The following is a 23,402-nucleotide window of genomic DNA, read 5'->3' as shown; positions in this document are numbered from 1 at the left end:
GGCGTGACAGGACATTGGGAGTTGGGATGAAACAGTGTTTGTCTGACCAAAGACAGAGTTATTATTTCACATTTCCATTTGGCGTGACAAGCTCTGTTAAAATAACAGTTCGGCTTGAAAGGTCAATGACTTTCTAAAAAAATTATATTAAAATGATTCTCTAATGTAAGCCCCTTTCACACTGCCATTCCCGCAAATACAGGGGTAAAGTGTTCCGGTAATTGTTTCCAGGTCGCTAGATTTTGCACTTTCACATTGCCAATGATTACCCGGGATATGTGCATGCTTTCACACACAACCCGTAAAGATCCCGTAACGACACGTGACATCAGGGAGTGATGTGTAATGTACGAGTCACATTATACTTTCACTAAAGCAAGCGAACGATCTCGGCGTCAGTGTGGAAAGTGAGGAACAAACTGATCTCTGCTTCATTACAGTTTGCACATATTTTTTCGTCGCGGACGTAGATCTTCCTTCAAAACAGCCGGTAAAAGAGTTCCACGATAACGCGTGTCATCACTTCGACACGGCATTAGATCTGGCTTTTGTTCACACAGCGCTCGTCCCGGGTTGAACCCGGCAATGTTACTAGGTCCCCGACCCGGGTTCAATGCTGGAATCAATCCTGGGACGTGTTTGCTTTCACACAGAAGGTGACCCGGCAATGTTTCAGCAATATGCCGGGTCAGATGTGCAGTGTGAAAGGGGCTTAATGTACAACTCAGGGATTTTCAAACTCCAGACACACGTGTTTCATAACAGATTCAAAACTGTGCACTAAACTGAATACACTAAATTGAGCTTAATATTGACACTATTGGTGTCTGAAAATCAAATTGCTTCATAATTGATCAATTTTGCAACACTAACTGTTGTTTTCCCATGTTTTATTACTATGAAGCTGCATTGAAACTAACTAAACTAAAAATCTGAAAATATCAATGTAAATATAATAAATAAATTAAGACATGCATCTCACACTACTCTTATAGCATAGAGAAAATGTTTTCAGTTTAAAGCAAAGTAAAAAATTAAGTGCAATATAAAAGCCTATTATTTAATTTTGGAATGACATCTCTATAATGATGATTAATACCTTTCACACAGTACAAATAGGTCTTTATCCATGTAATTATAAAACTGACATATATGTGTGATGTGTCATATTTCAGAAAAGGGCTTCTTTGCTTTGGTATAAAACAAAACGTCTAGTTCCTCAAACTGCAGATTAATTAACTCCTTTAGGGAATCCTCTCTAAAACCAAAACGGAGGAGAGACCATATATCTGAAGAGTCAGCATTTCTGTTCCCAGGGCGAGACTTTTGACCCCCTACCCTGGTTCATTAGCTGAATTAGATGGATAATGTTATCAGCCTCGAAGGCATTGTCTGCATGTGTGTGTGTTGTGTGGACACTGCAGCTTTTCCCTTCAGTGAGATGTCAGCGCAGGCAGGCTGGGAGAGATGGATCCTGATGTTAACTCTGCTCCGCGTTAATGGACTGTTGTCTTGCTGGCTTGATTATAGGATGATCTGTGAGTCCAACAGATTAACATCCCTAATGCTTTCAGCAGGCTGCATAAGCCTCGTTCTGAGCACTCAATAAGATCCGCTGTTCATGACTCTGGCTATCCCGACCACACACACACACTACATTCACTGCTTATTACCCCTTAGGCACACAGAAATACACACACTCATTATTAAGGCCTTTCACACTCTCATTGTGAAGGCGATGTGGACAAGAGGGTCTGGGCAGTAAGAACACACACAATAGGACCGGCAAAATCTGGCTGTGAGTGTGTTTGTGTACGTGCATTTCTGAGATTAAAAGGTGTCATCAGCTTTAATTAAAAAAATCTTAATGAATGCTCCCCATCTGAAGGACTTTTACAGTGAATGAAATCATAAAAAGAAACCGAGGATGTTTACATGGCTTGAAAAACAGGTCAAAACTGATATTAGTCAGATGCTTCTCTTTAATGCCAAAAATATGATCTGATCCTTTTTAAATTAGCCTTTTATAAGAGACCACATTTTGTCATTATGTCTTTGTTGCGCACACATATGTGTGTGTTCTCCTAATCTACATGCAGATGGGTAGAGCGAGATGTGCTCCGAGGTCTCATCCTCTCGTCTGTGCGGGATGTGACTGGAAGTCTAATGCGAGTGGATACGCACCTCTGATAAATACCACCCCGTAATCATGTTATTGCATTAGAGCAGCAGTGCACTATGACCTGCAAGAGGAGACTAAGGGCTTGGGCTCACAATTACACCACAATCATAGAACTGCATGTTAGAGTCAGAACTACATTTTAGAAAATGCAATGTTTGAATATCACCTTGGAATTTGATATTCTGAATATTCTATCACAGACAAATGATATAATGAATAATTTAAGGTTCTAAAGAAGGCCTAGATGGTTAATGTGTAAATGTTATGTTTTCCTCATACACTGCCGTCCAGAGAGAGGTCACCGCAGCAGATTCTGTGTGGGCCTGATAATTAGCCATACTTCGTATTGTCAGAGACTGACGCTTTCACCTGTCCTTGTATGTGTGTGAGGGGGAAGTCAGAAACCTCCGGAGGTAATTGAGAGAGGCCTGAGAGTGGAATCGGAGCCCTTTATGGAGACCGACCAAAGTTTCTGTTTTGGTCTCAGGTTCGGTTTGATTATGTGAACAGCAAGAACAGGTCTCGGTTCCTAATCCCCATCTCTACATCCCCCCTTCCATTCTCTCTCTAGTTACCTGGAGAAGAGCAGCTGCACCATGTCCACCAGCGTGTGCTCAGCTGACTTTCTCAGCAGCTCTGTGATGAGAAAAGAGCAAAACCACAGAGAAAGAAAAGGGAAATGTTAGTCCAGAGGACAAGAGCAGCACCTCAGGGGCTCAGACACTAGACTCTGTTTGGTCAGGATTAGAGCAGGGCTTTATCACGGTCCTGAGAGCACAGGAGGCAGATTCACATACTGAAAAGTTCAAGGATGCTCAACAGCATTTAGATTTTATACAAAGCGTGTGCTTGAAGTACAGTACAGACCAAAAGTTTGGACACACCTTCTCATTCAAAGAGTTTTCTTTATTTTCATGACTATGAAACTTGTAGAGTCACACTGAAGGCATCAAGGGCTATTTGACCAAGAAGGAGAGTGATGGGGTGCAGCACCAGATGACCTGGCCTCCACAGTCACCGGACCTGAACCCAATCCAGATGGTTTAGGGGTGAGCTGGACCACAGACAGAAGGCAAAAGGTTCAACAAGTGCTAAGCATCTCTCGGGGAACTCCTTCAAGACTGTTGGAAGACCATTTCAGGTGACTACCTCTTGAAGCTCATCAAGAGAAAGCCAAGAGTGTGCAAAGCAGTAATCAAAGCTAAAGGTGGCTACTTTGAAGAACCTAGAATATGACATGTTTTCATACTTTTTGGTTATGTATATAATTCCACATGTGTTAATTCATAGTTTTGATGCCTTCAGTGTGAATCTACAATTTTCATAGTCATGAAAATAAAGAAAACTCTTCGAATGAGAAGTTGTGTCCAAACTTTTGGTCTGTACTGTATATATTTTCCCATGGAAATCAAACACATGATCTTGGCAGTGCAAGAGCCATGCTCTACCAGCTGAGATGATGCAGAAAAGTGAAAAGCACAAAGAAATTCTAAAAATACACACACACGCGCGTATATTCACTCACCACTTAATCTCATTTCAAAGCATATTCGGAAACAGGACTGCATGATCTCACAGACAGACTCATTGGTCAGATGGGCTCCAACTGGAGTCAGCAGCAAACTCCTTAAAACCTGGAAATAAATCAGTAATAATAATAATGATGCAATAAAATCTTGTACTGAAGCCACTTATCTGGATTCATTTCAGACTAGTATTGAATACTGTTTTTTCATGTTGATTTTCTGATTATATATATATATACACATACTAATGCTTAAAAGTCTGGGGTCAATATTATTTTTATTTCTTATTTTTTATTAAGACTTATTCAGCAAGGATGCATTAAACTGTTTAATAGTGAAAAGAGATTTACAATGTTGCAAACTATTTATATTTCAAATAAAAGCAGTTCTTTTTATTTTATTTTAATAAATTATTAAAATCCACCCTTTTAAAATCCATTTTGTAGTTGTTTATCGACACCCAGGACCACAAAGTAACTTCTTGGATGAATTCGATGTGCTGCTCTCGACCTTCCCTGAGGACGGTCCTCACTTAGATATGAGTGGAGACTTCAACATCCACCTAGATAAACCTCAGGCTGCAGGCTTCCACACTCTGTTTGCCTTTTTTTGACCTTAACCGAGTGTCAACTCCTGCTACTCTCAACTCAGGCAACCAACTGGACCTTATTTAGGGGTGCTCCGATCACGATCGGCCGAGCCGTTGTTAACTGAGAAGATGCGCAAATCCACTTCATTTTCAGCGTTTTTTGGCGCATCTTCTCAGTTAACAACGCCTCTGTGTAGTAACAGCTGCTCTATGTGAAATCACGCACCTGATGGAATTAACCACTGATTAGAGAACCGGCTTTACTGACGAGATGCGCATAACGATCGGCCGATCGTGATCGGAGCAGCACTAACCTTATTTACTCATGACACTGCTCATGGTACTGGTTACTCCACTGCACACCCCGGATCACTTCCTCCTCACTCTTAACCTCAGCATGGTTCCTGACACATCACTTACCCCTTCACATGTAACCTACGCTCACTCTAACCCTCCCGGCAATCTACTATTGGTTTCATCTTGGCTTCCTTCCCCTAAACAGTTATCATATCTTGATGCTAACAGTGCTACTGATACTTTCTGCTCCACTCTTAAATCGTGTTTAGACACCGTCTGCCTCTTGTCTTCCAGGCCAGGCCATATCACCTTCAACTCAACCCTGCCAAGACAGAACTGCTTGTGGTTCCAGCAAATACATCGTTTCATCATAATTTTACCATCCAGTTAGGCACATCAACCATAACTCCTTCAAAAACTGCCAGAAACCTTAAATAGTTATGATTGATGATCAGCTGACTTTCTCAATCCACACTGCTAAAACGGTCTGATCCTGCAGATTTGCTTTATTCAACATCAAATAGATATTTCAGAACATGCTGCAAAACTTCTTGTTCAAGCTCTTGTTCTGTCCAGGCTGGACTACTGCAATGCTATTTCTGCAGGTCTTCCAGCATGTTCTATCAAACCTTTACAATTAATCCAGAACATGGCAGCAAGATTAATTTTTATGAGCCAAAAAGAAAACACCAAAACATCACATCTCTTCCATCTTTATTTGACCCTCTAACTCTAGCACTCTCTATCCTAATTCAATTCTTTATAACAAAATAAAAAACATGCCCCTTTTAGACTTGCACTCTATTTACTAACTGTTTGTTTTCTTAACTAACACTAGCTTCTCTAATCTTTTTTGTATTCCATTTGCTTTCCTTTTTATTTATTATACAATAAAAAAGGCCTCTAACACTAGCTTACTCCATTCATTTTCTTTTGCATCGGTTCTATTTTTATTATATTAATAAAATAAATAAAAACCTTGCTATGTGTACTGCATTAAGCAGAGACTTGTTACAGCACTAGCATATTATTGCTCTTTGGTTGATTTTAATTGCTTCCATTGTCATTTATAAGTCGCTTTGGATAAAATGTAAAAAAAAAAAAAAAAAAAATGCAATGACATTTACAATATTTTGACATAACTGAATTGTAGTGTAACTGTTTATTTATATATATTTATTTGCTGTGTGTTACCTGGAGGATTTTCATCAGCACCACCTCATCACTAGCGGGGTCGGTGCCCACGAATCGCGCATGTGTGACTGCGTCAGCCATATTCTCGATGCCCTCTGCTGCCCCTTCATGATTGGCATCTGTGGAGGACAGGGACGGTGAAATTTAAAACAAACTAAAAATATCCTAATATATTCCCCCTCACTCTCTCATTAATCCTCCTGATTCTCAGCCAGATAAGCTGTACGTGGGTCATAATGGCATGACCGTGGTTACATGATTAATCTTACACAATTAACCTGGTCACCGGTTCAACCCCCACATCACCATCAACTGACCACGCTCCAGGTGAAGAGCGCCGAACAGCCATCTGACATCTAATCACCAGATGTGTGCGCTTTTGTGGACGGCCTGGTAAAAAGGCTGTCTAGGCAATGATGTTTTGAAACCCGAGCAGGGCCAGATAGCAAGCTGGAGCCAGGCTGCTTTTTCTTTCCCATCGCCTTTAAAGAGCATTTCATTAACTAATAAGCACAGGCTGCCTGGGGACGAGGCTGGGGCTGTGACTGCAGGTAAAGCCTTGACACGTGAGTGCATTCCACTTATTAGCAGCCAAATAATACAGAGAGAGAGAGAGAGAGAGAGAGAGAGAGGACAGCCTTTACTCTGAACTCTTGAGTGAAACCCCCCCCATAGGTATTAAAGGATTAGTTCACTTCCGGAATGAAAATTTACTCACCCCTATGTCATCCAAGGTGTTCATGTCTTTCTGTCTTCAGTTGCAAAGAAATTAAGGTTTTTGAGGAAAACATTTCAGGATTTTTCCCCATATAATGGACTTCTATGGGGACCAACAGGCTAAAGATCTAAGTTTCAGTTTTTAGTGCAGCTTCAGAGGGCTATTCACGATCCCATCTGAGCAATAGGGGTCTTATCTAGTGTAATCTATATACTTTTTAACCACAAATGCACGTCTTACACTAGCTTTGCTATGTGGGTCCACAAATTCACACATTATGTAATCACGTTGGAAAGGGCACGCATTGTTAGTTCTTCATCTGTGTACTCCGGTTCAAAAAGGTAGGGTGAAAAACTCACATTTTCTCCTCCAACTTCAAAATCATCCGACATCGTTGTTTTACCTTTTTCTTGTAAAGGGCAGTTAAATTTCTTTGCACGGATGCTTTGTAAACACTGGGTCGGTACTTCCGTATACGCCATGAGTGATCTTTCCAACACTATTACGCAAAGCACGAGGTCTGGCTGGTGTTAATCAAGCTTTTGTGGTAAAAAAAAAGTATATACTTTTCTTTCTTTTTTTAAGAAAATTATGATTGTTTTGCTAGATGGGATTGTGTAGAGCCATCTGAAGCTGAAATGAAACTAGATCTTCAGCATGTTGGTCCACATTGAAGTCCATTATATGAGGAAAATCATGGAATGTTATCGTCAAAAACCTTAATTTCTTCATCTTGGATAACATGGGGGTGAGTAAATTATCAGGAAATTTTTATTCTGGAAGTGAACTAGGGCTGTGCGATTTTGAAGAAAAATGCGTTATGTGATATCTTGTTTAAAAAAATTGCGATACGAAAGTGTGTAAAATCCATTTCAATTATAATTTTTACACATTTAAAAATGTAAATTCTATAAACAATTTGTTTCACACTCTTTCTTGGAAAAGAACGAAACACTACAAATTCTGAAAGTGACCAGCAGTACATAAAAAGTAATGTCACAAATTGGAAAACGTCATTTTAACATTGTGAACATACAAAAATATTAAATGACACTAATTTTATATTGTAACTTTGCTTTCCATACACTAAGTACTTAAAAGTTCAACCTTCAGCATTTAAGTTCAAACATGATTTAAGGCAAGTGAACAATCAGTAAAAAAAAAAAAAAAAAAAGAAAAAAAAAGAGGTACACAATTTACAAGAATAGATCAAATAAACAGCAGTATTCTGGCACAGAAAGTTAATAATTAAGTGTAAGATAACTGTATTAAATTTAGATTAATCTTTGTTATAGCCATTTTTTTTGTTTGATTAACCTTTGTGACATATTCAGCAGCTTGTATTTATAGGCTGCTGTCCCTTTAAATCCGACTGCACGGATTCAGTATAATGATACACATCCGATTTCTTTCTCAGCTGTTTCCATTCATTTAAAATGTTGAGACGGGTACTAGTAACATAATTCTGTGTGTATGTGTCCGTTCAAACATGAGGAGGAGATGCAAAAGACGAAGCAACTCTTTTGAGTTCACGCGCCATCTGAAACGCGCGTGTGTGTGCGCTTTGCACATGTGCAGCAGAACTGAAGAGTCGCTGTGCAGTCCTAAAGTGAACTAGTCTTTTAAAGTCTGGAGAAAGGCTTCAAATTAGAGCTTTACTAGCTCTAGTGTTGTTCTGTAATGCATGTTGTTCTTTTCCACTATTCTATTCATCAAAGAATCCTGAAATAACGTTTCATTGTTTCCACAAAAATATGAAGCAGCACAACTGCTATCAAAATTAAGGTTACATCAAATCAGTATATTAGAATGATTTCTGAAGGATCATGTGACACTGAAGACTGGAGTAATAAAGCTTTGATCTCAGGAATATATTAGATATATATATATATATATATATTCAAATAGATGACTTATCATTTGTAATAAAGCTTCACCAAACTAGTGTTTTTACTCCATTTTTTACTTACAACATCACATGGCCTACAGTACGGTACCTTATAGCTTATTTGATTACTAGGTATGTGGTATACGACAAAACAAATGTTTTGTAAAATCAAAGCATTTAATTGGTTTAAAACAACAGGATTTTCTTCTTTTTTTTCTAAACAAATTACTGTTTATAGAGTTAAATAGTTTGCCGATTTGGCATAGCGACTGAACAACAGAATTTTGAGTGAAAATCTATGAGGACATGAACAGCACTGAAGAGGCGGGCTCACAATAAACACGGGACCCCCTTCCAAACGGCCCATCTCCACAGAAACAAGAGCCACGGTCTATTCAGCACATCGTCAGAAGTCATCTAAAATACTAATCCTCACTTGGCACGGTCTACACAGCCAAGCGGGAGAGTCATTGTTGAAATAACTGAAGTCTGGGTGGGGCTGGAGGGTCTTTGTTCATGTGTATGAGAGTATCGAAGAGGTTCAAACAGCTGTTGTGTACTAAAAGGTTAAGTAAAAGTACATTCAGAAACCAGAGTGTCCTTTAAGTGAAAGAACTGCTCATCGCCGAAAAGGAGCCTGTGTTAACCCCTAAACCAGGCGTGCATGGGTGCCAATCTGGCAAAAAAAATTGCATATATCCAGATTTGATCAGCGTGAAACCTGTTTCAGGTTGTATCGTGTCACAATTTTCTGAACTTTTTTTAAAAACATGTCCCAACTTTCGAACTCAAAACAAGGTAGGATCTCAAAAGCACTTTACCAAACACTCCACATATATCTTTGTGTGTGTGTGTGTGTGTGTGTGTGTGTGTGGCTGTTGTAGTTATTAGAGGGATAAGTGGCTGTGTAAGTGAGCCTTTGGTTTGAGTACCAGCCTGGGAAAAAGAAGAGGATCTGGGATCTGGATATCTGTCAATACGGCCGTCCCCCCGAGCCCAGCGAACTCAGGCCTGAGATTGAGGGGAATTAGCCCTCACCAAACAAATTCACAGCGTGTGTGTGTGTGTGTGTGTGTGTGTGTATGGTGACAGAGAGACCCCCCAGTATGCCGTAAGGTCTCAGATCTCACTGTACACCGTTAAGAGGGATCAACAACAGGACAGGCCAGGTGCGTTTGACTGATACAAATCAGATGTTGGGACTCTTGGTGAATCTAAAATCTAAAATACTCTTTCGCTTCTGTGCCAATTCAAAAGAAGTGCTCAGTTTGATCATGTGGCATCCAAAGTTACAACATAGGACAGGTGAATAACTGAATTCTCTATAGGGACCAACAAAAAATGTACTAAAGATCACTGCATTCATGTGTCTGGCCAATAGATGGCAGTGTTCTGTCTCTGTTCCGTCACAGCAGTGAGTTGAACAGTCACTCTTCAGTAACCTTATGGGAATAGCAACTCACTTTTTCTGTCAAGACTATGCATGCATCTTACAAAAGACATCCTGGTATGTTCAGAGAAACCAAATGTTTAAGGGTTTGGACATGAAAACTAGATTTTTTATTTATTTTGATTTTTTTAATTTTTTCTTGCAAATTCACATTTGAGCAAACAATTACTGAATTTTTAAAGTTGAGGAGACAGGTAAAAGGCATATAAAGCAAAATAATAACATTTCAATGTAATATGAGAAAAGGGTTACTATTCTTATTATTACAGTTTTGTTGTATTACAAGTGTTCTCCAAAGCACATTAAAACTATATTGTATTAATTACTACAAAACTAAAAATAATGTATGATAATATATTGAATTGAGAACACACATTTTTTCCATGTATAAACAAGTGTCTGTCATGCATTTCCTATCATAGTCGATCACATATGCACCTACTTTGGTCCAGGTATATTTAGATATTAATGATTTACAACATTTACAAACCATACAATAAAACCCTATCTGAAACATCTGAAGAGTTGGTGATCAATTAGTCTTTAACCAACACCTCAAGTTAACAGCCCTGTATCACAACAAGTTGTGAATCAATTAGAGCGGTTACAAGAACTATAGCGTGTGGCTGTACTGTATGTCTACAGAATGCTAATTGAGAGTAATAATAATGCCACTCTTCATGGCAGATTAGTGCAGTCTGAATGAGCAGAACCCATCAGTCAGCACACAGCCTCTTAACATACTTAATTTTTTTTAATCACACACTCATCCGAGTGCATTAATATGTCACGCTCATCAGGAGTGCTCACCTTGGATTAGCACAGCTCTGCGCGTGTGTAAGAGAGAGAGAAGAAAAATAAATGTGTGAGAAAGAGGGTTGAAAAAAAGACTACATTCTCTGTTACTTAAAAAAAAAAAAGTTTTTTTTTTTTTTTTTTTTTTTTTTTAATAAGCACACTTAATGGCTTTTAAAAAAATACAATAGTCCCATATGTCTGGGATTCATTTATTTCATCAGTGTGTCTGCGTCTATTGCATTCCATTGGAATCTATATGATTAACTTCCGGTAAAACTGCAAGTGCAGCTATTTTATGGTCTAATTTATTTACTTTTGTCCTTCCTATGAGTGTCACAAATTTACTAATTTGACTAGTGACCAAAAAAACTAATAGTGCAGAATCTTAACTCTTCTTTGGTTCGTGGATGCCTCAAATTCTTACTTCCCAGATGAAGGAAAAAGGTAAAAGAAAGTACATCCCAGAACTCCACTGATTCCGGAACCGTGCTAGAATACGTTATGGGTTTGGGCACCTTTAACATTTGTAAAACCATCTTTCAGTTATGCGAACCATACAGCTGCTTGACAACTGCATTCATAGTATTTTTAAGAAATTAGAGACGGCTTGTATCTTGAACGGGGTGCTGGTTTCACACTTTGGTGGTGTTTGGCCATGCTTTCCTAACAAGGAAGAGGACAGTCTGTGCTGATTACAACTGCTGCAAAACAAGCTCTCCCGCGTCAGGGAAAACACACAGTCCACACATCAGGAACAGTGACTCTGGCCGAGTTACATCTGGACTACACCACTGAGAAGTGCACTCAGTAATGTGAAAATGTGTTGTTAACAATGACCAATGAGATACTCACTGAAGAGTTTATCATTAATGAGTTAATGTGTGTATACATATATATTCTGCATGAATAAACAACAGCCATCATTTCATAGGCATAATAAAAACCTACCTATCAGGCCATATGACAAAAACTTGTTGACCGATGTGAGAGCAATGCCTGTGATTGGTCCAGTTGTGTCCTCGGAGCGGACCACCTCCAGAAAAGGTCTAAGAAACACGTTGGGTTCCACATCAGAAAGATCTGGAATGACAAGAGAGAAGTCTTTAGGTCAGAGGAGGGCAATTCAACCTACTGACATAAACACATGACGAATGAGATACTAGTCCGTTACTACTCTCAGCTAGGACTAATTATTCGATTGCTAAGAATCCTTTTGTGACATACCGTATACATGAACAATTATTTATGAGAGGTGTGCCACGACTGAAATCACAAACCTGTGCGCATACATATGCAAAAGATGCAAAAGGACAGAAAGATAGAGCCAGGGAACGGGTAAAGCAAGGGCCGTTTCTTGTTCACCTTGGTAGATCTGGGTATCTTATTACAACTGTGCAGCTGTGTAGGATGTAGGATTTAGCACTAATGAAAATGGCTGAACTGGCCGGGGTGGGAGGACTCTGCTGAGGGCTCGCTGAAGCAACAGCTGCTGGGAAAATTAAAGCCTCTCTCTCATCATTAGGGATGCAACGATAACACTTTTTAGAAAGAGAGTAAGAGTAGTACTTTTCTGGTCCTTCCCGCTATTGATACATGTATTTTTAGTAATGCTATAATTCTATTGAAGTAAAGTGAGACTCTGTCATCACAGTCATGTTCTGGGGCTCGGTCAGCAGAAATAAACCAAGAATGGTATGTGCAAATAAAATGCAAAAAATAAAAATAAAAATTAGGATCACAAAATAACCAGTTTTTCAAACAAAAATATATCTTATATTGTGGAAGTCTCAAATTCTTACTTTCCAGATGAAGGTAAAGGTAAAAGAAAATACAATCACAATTATATTAACCCTATAAAGCCTAATGTATCCTATTTGATGCACAACATGTGCTACATGTGTGTGTAGCAAATATGATCATCAGGCTTTTACGGAAATGTTTATTTATATGTTTCACAATAAACACTGTGTTGCATTGCATTATATGTTTTGCCCTCCACAATAAAAACTACAGCGATCTGATCATAAACATAGCATTTAAATATCTTACTAAGACAAATAAATGGGAAATAAAGAGTGAAAACTGATTCTTATACACATATAATGCAAGTAATCTGCTACACTGTTATAAGGATGTCAATGATTATTTTATCAGAAATTATATGATCTATCAAAAATAACTTTTGTTTTGACTATATAAATAACAGCAACTGTAGCAAATTACAGAGATTTGCTCTGATTAGGCTTCTGAGCAAAACTGAAAACTTTTTTTTTTCTAGCCATAAAAGCATGGTTTATCAAAGACTAAAAACTCAAAACACATACACAAATTAGACTTTGTCTAAAGCTCCAAATAAACTGTTGCATATTTAAAAAGAACGTTGATTTTTCTAATTATTATTTCTACTGCCAGGCTTTGCAGGCTAAAAAACAGGTCCACATAAAAAAAAAAAATAAATAAATAAAAAAGTATAAACTTTGTTTGCACTGATCACAAAGTGTTTTATGCAATGAATTATTGACTACAGTGAGAATGAACCAACATTTATTAAAACAAATTCTCAAAATACAAATAAAACATATCAATTTTTTTACAGTACAGCCAATAAACCTATTAAAACATTAACACCATATTGAATCCAATAATACACATAATACCAAATTTATTGTGCAACTCTACTCGTAATAAGAGCATAAGAAATGCTTTTATTAAAGGTTTAGTTCATCCAAAAATGAAAATTATGTCATTAATGACTCGCCCTCATGTCGTTCCAAACCCGTGACACCTCGAAAGCATCGAAAATATATTTTGGTCCAAAAATAACAAAAACTATGACTTTATTCGGTATTGTCTTCTCTTCCGGTCTGTTGTGAATGTGAAGCGAAGACAATACTGAATAAAGTCGTAGTTTTTGTTATTTTTGGACCAAAATGTATTTTCGATGCTTCAAAATATTCGAACTGACCCTCTGATGTCACTTGGACTTCTTTGATGTTTTTCTTACCATTCTGGACATGGACAGTATACCGTACACACAGCTTCAATGGAGGGACTGAGAGCTCTTGGACTAAATCTAAAATATCTTAAACTGTGTTCCGAAGATACACAGAGGTCTCACGGGTTTGATGTAATAATATAATAATTTTCATTTTTGGCTGAACTAACGCTTTAAGGTCGAAAAATTAAATATATTCTGCTAGATATATAACAGCAGAGGCTAAGAAAATAACAGGCAGTTCCATGATACAAATTTAGTTTATTGATGAGTTTTATAAGAAATAAGCCGAGTCCACCACAAATAAAGCCTTAATCTAACAGAGCCAACAAAACACAGCTGCAGCCGAGGATGCAACATACTTCATTATCTCCGCTAGAGCCCTTTATTTGTGGATGGGAAAGCACCCCGGGCCAATCCACCCAGGCGCGAGGAACAGCCCCTCTGAGAACGCTGGCGCAAAAGGGCGAGGGTTACAAAACACAAACCAGGTAAAATAACAATGGGAAAATTAGTGGAGTCACGAAAACCTGCTGCGAGTGCCGAGCTGAGGCGCAGCTTGCCATAGCAATACTGGGCGGATTAGGGTTCCCCCGAACAGCTACTTTGACGCAAAAAAACAACGCAAGACTTCAAAGCGCGACTCCAGCCTCAGCCAATTTTACAGGGCGCACATATGACCGCCGAGTATTAGCTTGTGATATCTAATACGCCTGTGGCTTGTTTGGAGATAAAATATAAAATCATTTGAAAATTTCCACACTTTGTCTTATCCGAGGCCAGGTTGCTTCAAGAGTCACTCCCAAAAGCAAATCTTCTCTCACACACTTTCTTTGTGGAACTTGATGTTTTCTTTGAATTCTCAAGGGGGAAAAGCTCAGTAATGCTCCATTCCTACAGTGAAAACTCTTTGACAGTCCTGCAGTATCTGATAACAAGGGTCTCAAGTGCTTACCACTTAACCAGAGTTCACGAACAGCCAAAGAAATCGTGGATGGCAGAAGAATAACAAAGGTTACTTTGAAATCAAGTCGAAGAAACGTTTGCGAAGCTTCGAAAACACAGGACATAATAACTCCGCTGTTAATGCGTTTCATCAACCCCTGAAACTTTTAAAGGTGGGCTTAGACTATATTACTTTACAGTGGAAGAGCGAGTCTGGAGTGAAGTGGGGGCGATGAAGGGAGAGGGATTTCAAATTAATCTGTCAATAGAGGCTAATAAAGTCTTCATCAGAGGCGATCACCCCGTAAGTGCCACCTAGTCTCTCAGATTGGAGAACTCAATTGTGTTGTATTGATCTGGCCGGCCATCGGCGGCCCTCCCACCATGTGCCGCAATCTTCTTAAATAAAGGCTAAATATGACTTGGTACTTCAGCGCAATCTCCGGGGCCACACAGGGAAATAAAGAAATCGAGGTGGTGGACCATGATAGTGAGACAATCACACAGTAACCAGGGTGACCTCTGTGTGACATTGGCAAAAATCAAAAAGGGATTAAAGTCGGTCACCCATCCACGTTTGCTCCAGCTAAGGGTTTGGAGTCTCCAAATATGTGCGTGTCCTTGGAGAACAAGCTCAGAGAATTGAGCAATGGCACGGCACGGCTCCTAACAATCTCCCTTAAGATTCAATTGTGTCTGTACCTAACTAGCAAAGGAGCTGTAAGCAAAAATAGAGACTAAATTTTATATATATATATATATATCCTATTTTCATGATATTGAATGCTTAATTATGCACAAATACCCCTTTTTCATTGCATTTCGAGTTTTTGCAAATCGTCAAGTTTTTCCCCATCGCAATGGAAATTGCGATACTGCCCGTTCTGTTGTGCTGGCTGTAGGTCTAAACTCTGATGAGTGGACGGAGTCTGGTTTAACAGCCAGTCTGTGCATCAGTGTGAGTCTGGTACCCCTGCAAATAGCCCCGGACCCTTGGGCCCCTGGGAGCATCTAGAGGAAAACATGCCACCGCCACACATTACACATGTACATCAATTGGCACTGGTGCAGAAAAGGCTTAAAACTAGGGATCCACCAAAATTTCAGCCAGCGAAAATGATTGGCAAAAAAAAAAAAAAAAACATTTTCGATTTTTGGTTGAGACAGAAAAGCAGTCAAAAATAGGAGCCAAAAATATATGCTGTATTATACACAGTATTAAAATTCTTGAGTAAAGTTTTTAATATGAATAAAATAAAATACAAATTTGATAAAGCAGTTTTCGGCCAACTGCATCCTGAATTTCCATTTCGGTGCATTCCAACTGAAAACAGAGCACAGTTTAAGCGGTTGAGGGTCTGAGTGATAAACAGCAGAGCAATGTCGAGAACAGGACTGAGAAAGAACATTAAGGGGCCGTTCACATATCGCGTCTTTTGCGTGCTCAAGTTCATTATTTCCAATGTAGCCGTGTGGTATACGCGCTCATAATGGAAGCGCCGCGGTCGCGGGTCATGTAACAAGAACTAACCAATCAGCTTCATGCTTTCCCGAGCACTGCCCGATCACTGCTGAGCACTGCCCGAGCGCTTTGGAAAGGAGAAAGAGGCACGCCTAGCGTTTTCCATGCATTTTTAGTCGCTATATGTGAGCGGCCCCTAAAACTGTTACACTGATTCAAATACATCCTGAGAAGCAGCTAAAGCAAGGCTTTGAACGTCACCTTAATAATGGTTTAGAATTCAATTAGAATATTATTTTTATTACATGTTAGTTTTATTATTTCATCAAATCAAGCTTCAAGAATTATTCTAAAATAGTTACTACCGGGTTATATATATATATATATATATATATATATATAAAAAGGAATTTAAAGCAAGAATAACTATATTGTGACATTTGTACCATGAAATAAAGTGGCTCATAATGTAATAACATTAACATTTTGGTCATACCTCCCACTTCTATACAATATGAAGCATTAGTATGTGATTATTTAGAGAATATTATTCTGCACTGAAAGGAATAAAAGAAGCAGAAGAGATTCAAATCAACCAGTTTCCTAAACCATTTCGAGATTTCCCCAATGTAGTAAATTTAACTAAAGCACCACTGACAAGTTAGAATTCCTTAAGAGCCATGTTACAGCACACAGACGGGGAGGCAATTTTCCAGCAGTCTTTATAGACTAGTGTGTGTTTGTGAAGGACACAGCTATTCAGAGCAGCATATGATCAGGCTACAGCAGCAGTATACAAACGGTGGCTGACTCTTAGTACTAGACTTGCTGGGCCTTTATGTTTGCTTAATTTAATTACAAAAGAATGAATAACTTAATTTGACAAACTGCTATGTCGCATATTTATAGCCAGTCATACGGGCCATGTCTCATCTGCTGATCATGTCTTCTTCTGTCAGTCTGAAAACAGCTATGCTTTTTAATTTACAAGAGTATAAGATTGATCAAACTCTTTCAACTGTTACTGAGGAGTACAAGGGTACGGAGAAAGAAACTGCACCAAGCACCAATTGAGACTCAATTGAGACACAGTTCACAACCTCACAGTGAAAATGACCTCCAAACAAAACGACCCTCATCCCACAAGGGTTGCATATGGGGGGTGAGCAGTGACCAAGCCAGCAGCCCAAAACCAAACACTGATGGTTATTGATCTGCTAGTGGTATTAGAGCCGGGTCTTTCTAGCAGCCTGCTCTAATGCTGTGGGAGATGGGACGAACTAACAAGGCCAACACGGCTAAGCAAACCCAGGGAGACTTCTCATCTCAGGCCCCAACCACAGCCTGATGCATCTGCAGGGAGGAGTTTGACGCAGGTCAACGCACCTCTCGCCCGTCTGCTCTTTTCTCTCCTGCCTCTTGAAGAAAATTGGCACTTGTCGAAGAGGGCAATTAGGTAGTAACAATGTTATGGAACTCCATATGGTCGTTCGGTACAACCCACATTGGTGTTTTATAAATGCGTTGAGCAATGCGCGCCACAACCTAAACAGGCAATTCGACAGCCCCAGAGAAATTAAAATGGACCCACTTTATATTAAGTGGCCTTAACTACTATGTACTTACATTTTAATTAATAATTTAGTACAATGTACTTATTGTGTACATACATGTTTTTACATTGTATTTGTATTTAAAAAAACAACAACATGTAATTACATCTGTATTTAATTTCTGTAATTACATTTATAATTACACTGTTGACCCATACTTTACACCTTAACCCACCCTTAAACTTACCCATACCTCCAACCCTCTCCCTAACCTTACCCCTATCCCACCTCAATAGCAGCAAAAGTGTTTTACAATACAATATGAACACAATAAGTACATTGTACTTATTTTTTTATGTAAGTACATAGTAGTTTAGGCCACCTAATATAAAGTGGGACCATTAAAACTTTTCAGAGAGCTTCCAAAGGAACTCATTGAAGATGTATTTTTTACTCTTACTGTGCGATATCAAAGCTGTATTTTAGCATGATGGGATGAAATTTATATTGCACAGGGTGTCGATGTACATCTGATTTTGCCACAAAACAGCTTTAAAATACATAAACTTAAAGGGGGGTACAATGGTGTTTCGCGTATTCAGAGTTGTTCACAGTGTTAAAGAGATGGATTCTCGTGCTATACATGGCCAAAGTTTTAAAATATAATTTAAAGAATGACTGAGAATTTCTGTGCTGAAAATCTTACGTCTGGCCGGGTATGTACAAGTTTCAGCTTTTTATTTTCTATCGTGGATCTAATGACGTAGACGAGAACGGAAGTCCTCATATGAGCATTTCTGTCGGAAAAGCTCGCCCGCACACATATTGACCAGAGGAGAGGGAGACCGCGCACATCAACGCGCTTTAAAATTGTCGGCAGCGCTGCACAGGATTTGTTCGAGAATTTTTCTTTTATAAATATGATAAAACTAAAGACTTTTTGGATATATAAAGGATGCAGTACTACTCTATAGGTACTCAAGATTAACATGATTAGGTAAAACTGTATGTTATGTACCATTTAACCTCCCCAAAAAGCTTTGAAAAGTAAAAACTAACAAGAGCTCTTAAAACTCAATTTGAACACTATCCTTCAAAAATGTGGGGTTAGTAAAAAAAAAAAAAACAACAAAACATCAAAAGTGGCACTCAAGACATTTATAATGTTACAGAAAGATTTTAGTTACAAATAATTGCATTTCTTTTGAAATTTCTATTCAAAGAATCCAGAAAAAAAAACTTCCACAAAAATATTAATCAGCAAAAACTAATTAGAGATTCTAATTTTTAACAGATGTTTTTCCTGTATCAAGAATCAAGTATACTGTATTTTAGGGTTGAAGGACAAGTTCATAATATTAACTATAATATCTTGAAAAAATATTAAAAATTATTTCGGAAAAATCTTTTGACACTATAGACTCACCAATCCCAAATCTCTGAACAGTAGTTTACAAGCCAAAAGTAAAAATGCACAGAAAAAAAAAAAATAAAAAGAAGTGTGAAAGAAAGAAGGTACACCATTATAAATAACATTAATTGTTTCACTGCATCAAGAGGACTATTCTTCAAGGTCAAAGCTCTTTACATTAGGTAAGCTAATAAGACAGGGGTCTGGAGTGGTCTTACATTAAACTACTACTGACCAGAAGCAAAGAGCATGAGGAAGAGCGTGTTTTTTATGTGAAGAATGAGAAAGTGACAGCACAGCACTACCTTCACTGCACAAAGATAAATAACTGGCCTGTTTAGCTAGCCCTCAGCCCTAATCCCAGTCTTTACTGCTCTCTCCTCCACCTCATCACTCTCTCCTGCACTCGAGGGGCAGCGGGGCTGTGTTTGCTGCACCTTGAGGCCGATATTAAAAAAAAAAAGTGCAGAAGAGATTTTGAGTGACAAAAGCAAACCAATAAACAACAGGGCTGAGGGTGACCTTTGACCTAGGGGGCTTTGTTCATATCACCCTGAAGTCATTCTGAGCAGATTCAAACACTCTTAGTTTTGACAGAGGTGAAATGCTGCTAGTGTGAGAATGAACTCTACTTTGAAGAGGGAAAAAAAGACAAAAAGAGGGAAGAAGGGAAAGATAAAGAACTAAATGGAGCTGTACTTGAATTGAAGAATGTTGTTTTTTAATAATGACATCAAGACAAAACTACAGCTATCGATAAAAGCTTCAGAAGCTATAGATAAATATTTACATGCCATTATTACATACTTTATTATATTGTGTGATAATGTTTACAAAACTTTTATAACAGCTTAGCTTATAATCTATTCATTGGTGTACTATTTCTTAAAACTTGTTTTGTACCAATTAATATTTATTAAAAACATATTAGGGAAAAAACAAGAGGGCCCCAGTCCAAACATGATGCATTCACAAACCATGACTTCATTAGAACACATTCCCTGCCTAGCCTGCACCTGTTATCCTGCAAATAAAATGTATTTTTTATGCTGCATACTTTGAACAGAAGCCACATTATTCCGGCTGACCGCGGAGCGGAGCAGAGCCGGGCAGTGAAGAGCAGGCCGGAGCGTACAGTAATGTGTTTCACAGTTTGCCGTCTACTCATGATGGATGGACTTGTGCTCCAAAATACTTTACGCTCAATCACCTTATAAATAACGGATGTTTTATCATGCTGAATTAAAACATTTGAGAGATGGCAAGCATACTGATTCCACATCCGTCATGTGTCTGTGTGTGTGTGTGTCTCCACCAAGCGCTTCCTGAGGAATGTGTTGCTGAAGGTTACTTCCTGGGCTCCAGAAGTCTTCAGGAAGCATCCCAGTAGCGTTCAGAGTTGATTTACTGCAGGTCACAGTGGCAGAATGATGTGGCCATCATAATGTGGTACATCACTAATCATGCAAAGCTGCTGCGAATTTTACAACAACACTTGCCTGATGTATCTAGATTCTTTTCTTCTGATGCAATTCAGTGTATTAGAGATAATATTTGGAAACATCATTTTAGTTACAGTCTAGAGCATTATCAGACTACAGAAAAGGCTCTATGATCTCTGTTAACATCATTTACAAACAAAACATTCTTTGTCCAATAATAATTTCAATCCACTCATGCTTGGTTCTCTAATTAAATTCAATCCTTATCCTTTTTATTTAGAAATGGAGTGCTCATATATCCCCCAGTGTGTCCTTCAGCCGAGGCGGCCCCAAATTAGCGCCTCTATTTAGAGGAAAAACAAAAAGCCAATATGAGACCCGCTGTTTCCGTTGGCTCCTTTAAATGTGTACCCTTGCAGATACCCTCTTGTGTGTCTTGAGTGAAGGAACGGGCATCCGCGGGGGATTTGACTTGCGTACAGCGAGGGGTTAAGCCTGAGAGAGCGGTCAGCTCGGTACGATAAATCACCAAACATGCTCTGGGTCGTAGCTCGTTTCACACCACTTCTGATGACTACTATCATCCACAACTGCATGGAATGAATGAAGGAGAGTGAGGGGACTGAAAGAGGAAAGAAAAAGAACAAGGAAGCGAGAAAAGTAAAAATGCGAGGTGACGAGAGGGAGAAAGGGGGAAAAAAAATCTGGGCCTTATTTGTTTCACCTGCTGTGTTCCTTCAGTTCCACACTAATGGCATTCCCATGGGGAGTGAGAGCATATCCTGCAACCACACACTGTAGATTTAGACAACGGGCCTAGGCTACTGTGTTAGCAAGACACTGTGGCGCATACTAAAATAAGCCCTGCCTACAATAAGACCGCATTTGAGTCAGGAGACAAGAGGAAGAACAAAGAAAGGGTGATACGTGTGCTTTTATATACTAAAAGAAAAAAAATAGCATTCAACAATGACACCTTACAAATAGGGCTGTCACAATAACAAATTTTGCAGGACGATAAATTGTCCAAGGAATTATCGCGATAAACGATAATATTGTTGTTCTAAGACCAGTTTCAACTAATATAATGATAATGGCATAATAACGCAGGTACACCTTTTCAAAGATCAATAAACTTTTATGGCAGTCTCAGAGCAAGAAATACAAACATGTATTTCACTTTGTATCCCCATAAATGTAATAAATTTTTATATATCGAATATGTATGTATGTATATGCCAGTTAGGGATGCTCATATGGACCGTTTAGCCGTTAACCAAAAGTAAAAATTCTGACCAATGAAGGGGCCGTTCACATATCACCTCTTTTTTTTGTGCTCAAGTTCGTTATTTCATATGCGGTATGCGCGCTCATAATGGAAGAGACGCGGTGCGACGCGCTCGTTTTTTTCCCAGGCGCGTCTGCACCACATCTAGTTAAAAACATCTCAGATTTTCAGAATGATGCAAGCGGAGCAGGCCATGTGAAAAGAACCAACTCAATCAGCTTCCTTCGGGGAGAAATTCCCTGTTGTTTTTGAAAAATGGGGTGCACCAAACACTGCAAATTTTTTTTTTTACTTTGCTTCGAAAATAAATCTTGTAGCAGAGTTACAGCAAGGGTTTTTCGGTGGTGGAAATCCATTACTAAAGTTTCCTTGTTGTAACAGAGATCACAGCTGATGGATGCTTAGCAACGACAGACGCCTCAGGAGCGCAGCTGCCCGAGCGCTTTGGAAAGAAGGAGAAAACGGCGCGCGTGCATACGTGTGTGTGAACTCGCTGGGCACTTGCACACTCAACTACATGCCTACAGACATATTTAGCTGAGCAAGCCAAATAAAGCGAGCTAAAAGTAGGCCCATTTAGAGAGAAAGGGTAACTTGCAAAATATGCTACGTGGTATTAAAATAAAGCAGTAGTGCAAGTACAATGCTGTATCGATTGCGACGCAGACATCCACTAGCAAATGAAAGGCGCTTCCCAAAACTGGTCATGTTAGCGAGACGTTATCTCTTTATTCCCGGAACATCTGTGCCATCGGAGAGGGTGTTTTCTATCACGGGCTGTCCACTGCGCTGAAGACTAACCCCACATCATGACATGTTAAATTTTTTTTAATAAAAATTTTAAAAAGAAATTATCGGGGCCGAAAAAATTATCAAGCTAATTTTTTTTATCGTGCAATTAATTGATTTATCGACTATCATGACAGGCCTACTTACAAAGACCCCCTTTTAAAAGTTTGGGGGCTTTAAAAAATGTCTTTGTTAGCATGCTCACAAAGCTGCATTATTTTACCATAAATAGAATAAAAATTTAAAATATTTGTACAATTTAATTGTGTTGCTTAATTTTTCTTTGTGGAAACATTATTTTTTTCTTGAATTGATTTTTAATGATTGTAAACTTCTGATTTATTTGAAACTGAAATCTTTTGTAACATTTTAATTTCTAATTAATTTCTCTCAGGAAAAATAGACATTAATTCTTACTAACCCAAAATCTTTGAACAGTAGTGTAGTTCAGATGTTTTTTTAAGTTCTCACAGTAGGTTTAACTCTATAAATAAAAACAAACCTGTCAACTCCTGCCATTTGCCCGAGCATTGTCAAATCGAGTGCCTCAGCATATAGTATATTATCCAAAATATAGTACAGCATAGTCATATTAACAGTTCTTAATAGCAATTCACACCAACTAAACTAACTCCAACATCAATACAAGTGTTTAAATACATTATGAACAAAAACTGCAACAACGCTGAAGAGATAGATATTGTTTTGACTTTCTTCTTCAGATGGTGGAGTGGAGTTATCTACTGGAGCGTGACACTGGCCGATCTCCAGCAGAGCTCTTCACTGCAGAGGAGTACAGCTGATTCATCTCAAAGGTGCTGAGCTCTCTCTCGGCCTCCTCACTTTAAGAGAAGCCAGCTGTGTTGCTGCTACTG

The 23,402-nt window shown here is 38.7% G+C and overlaps 1 protein-coding gene across 6 annotated transcripts in view; it reads right to left on the bottom strand.

Annotated features, from left to right (window-relative positions):
* Nucleotides 1-23,402, bottom strand: part of LOC113112978 (Golgi-specific brefeldin A-resistance guanine nucleotide exchange factor 1-like) — a 76,429-nt gene that overhangs the window by 25,788 nt on the left and 27,239 nt on the right. For all 6 annotated transcript variants that reach the window (XM_026279006.1, XM_026279003.1, XM_026279004.1 and 3 more), the window contains exons 4-7: nt 11,591-11,722; nt 5,789-5,907; nt 3,708-3,816; nt 2,758-2,818 (exon numbers count right to left, since the gene is read on the bottom strand). In XM_026279006.1, the coding sequence (XP_026134791.1) occupies nt 2,758-2,818; nt 3,708-3,816; nt 5,789-5,907; nt 11,591-11,722 (421 nt within the window). The remainder of the gene's footprint in view (nt 1-2,757; nt 2,819-3,707; nt 3,817-5,788; nt 5,908-11,590; nt 11,723-23,402) is intronic.

The sequence above is a fragment of the Carassius auratus genome, chromosome 13 (genome assembly GCF_003368295.1).
Source record: "Carassius auratus strain Wakin chromosome 13, ASM336829v1, whole genome shotgun sequence".
Classification (NCBI taxonomy): Eukaryota; Metazoa; Chordata; class Actinopteri; order Cypriniformes; family Cyprinidae; genus Carassius; species Carassius auratus.
Note: the sequence above shows the minus strand (reverse complement) of the source record. Positions and strands in the feature narration are given on the sequence as shown.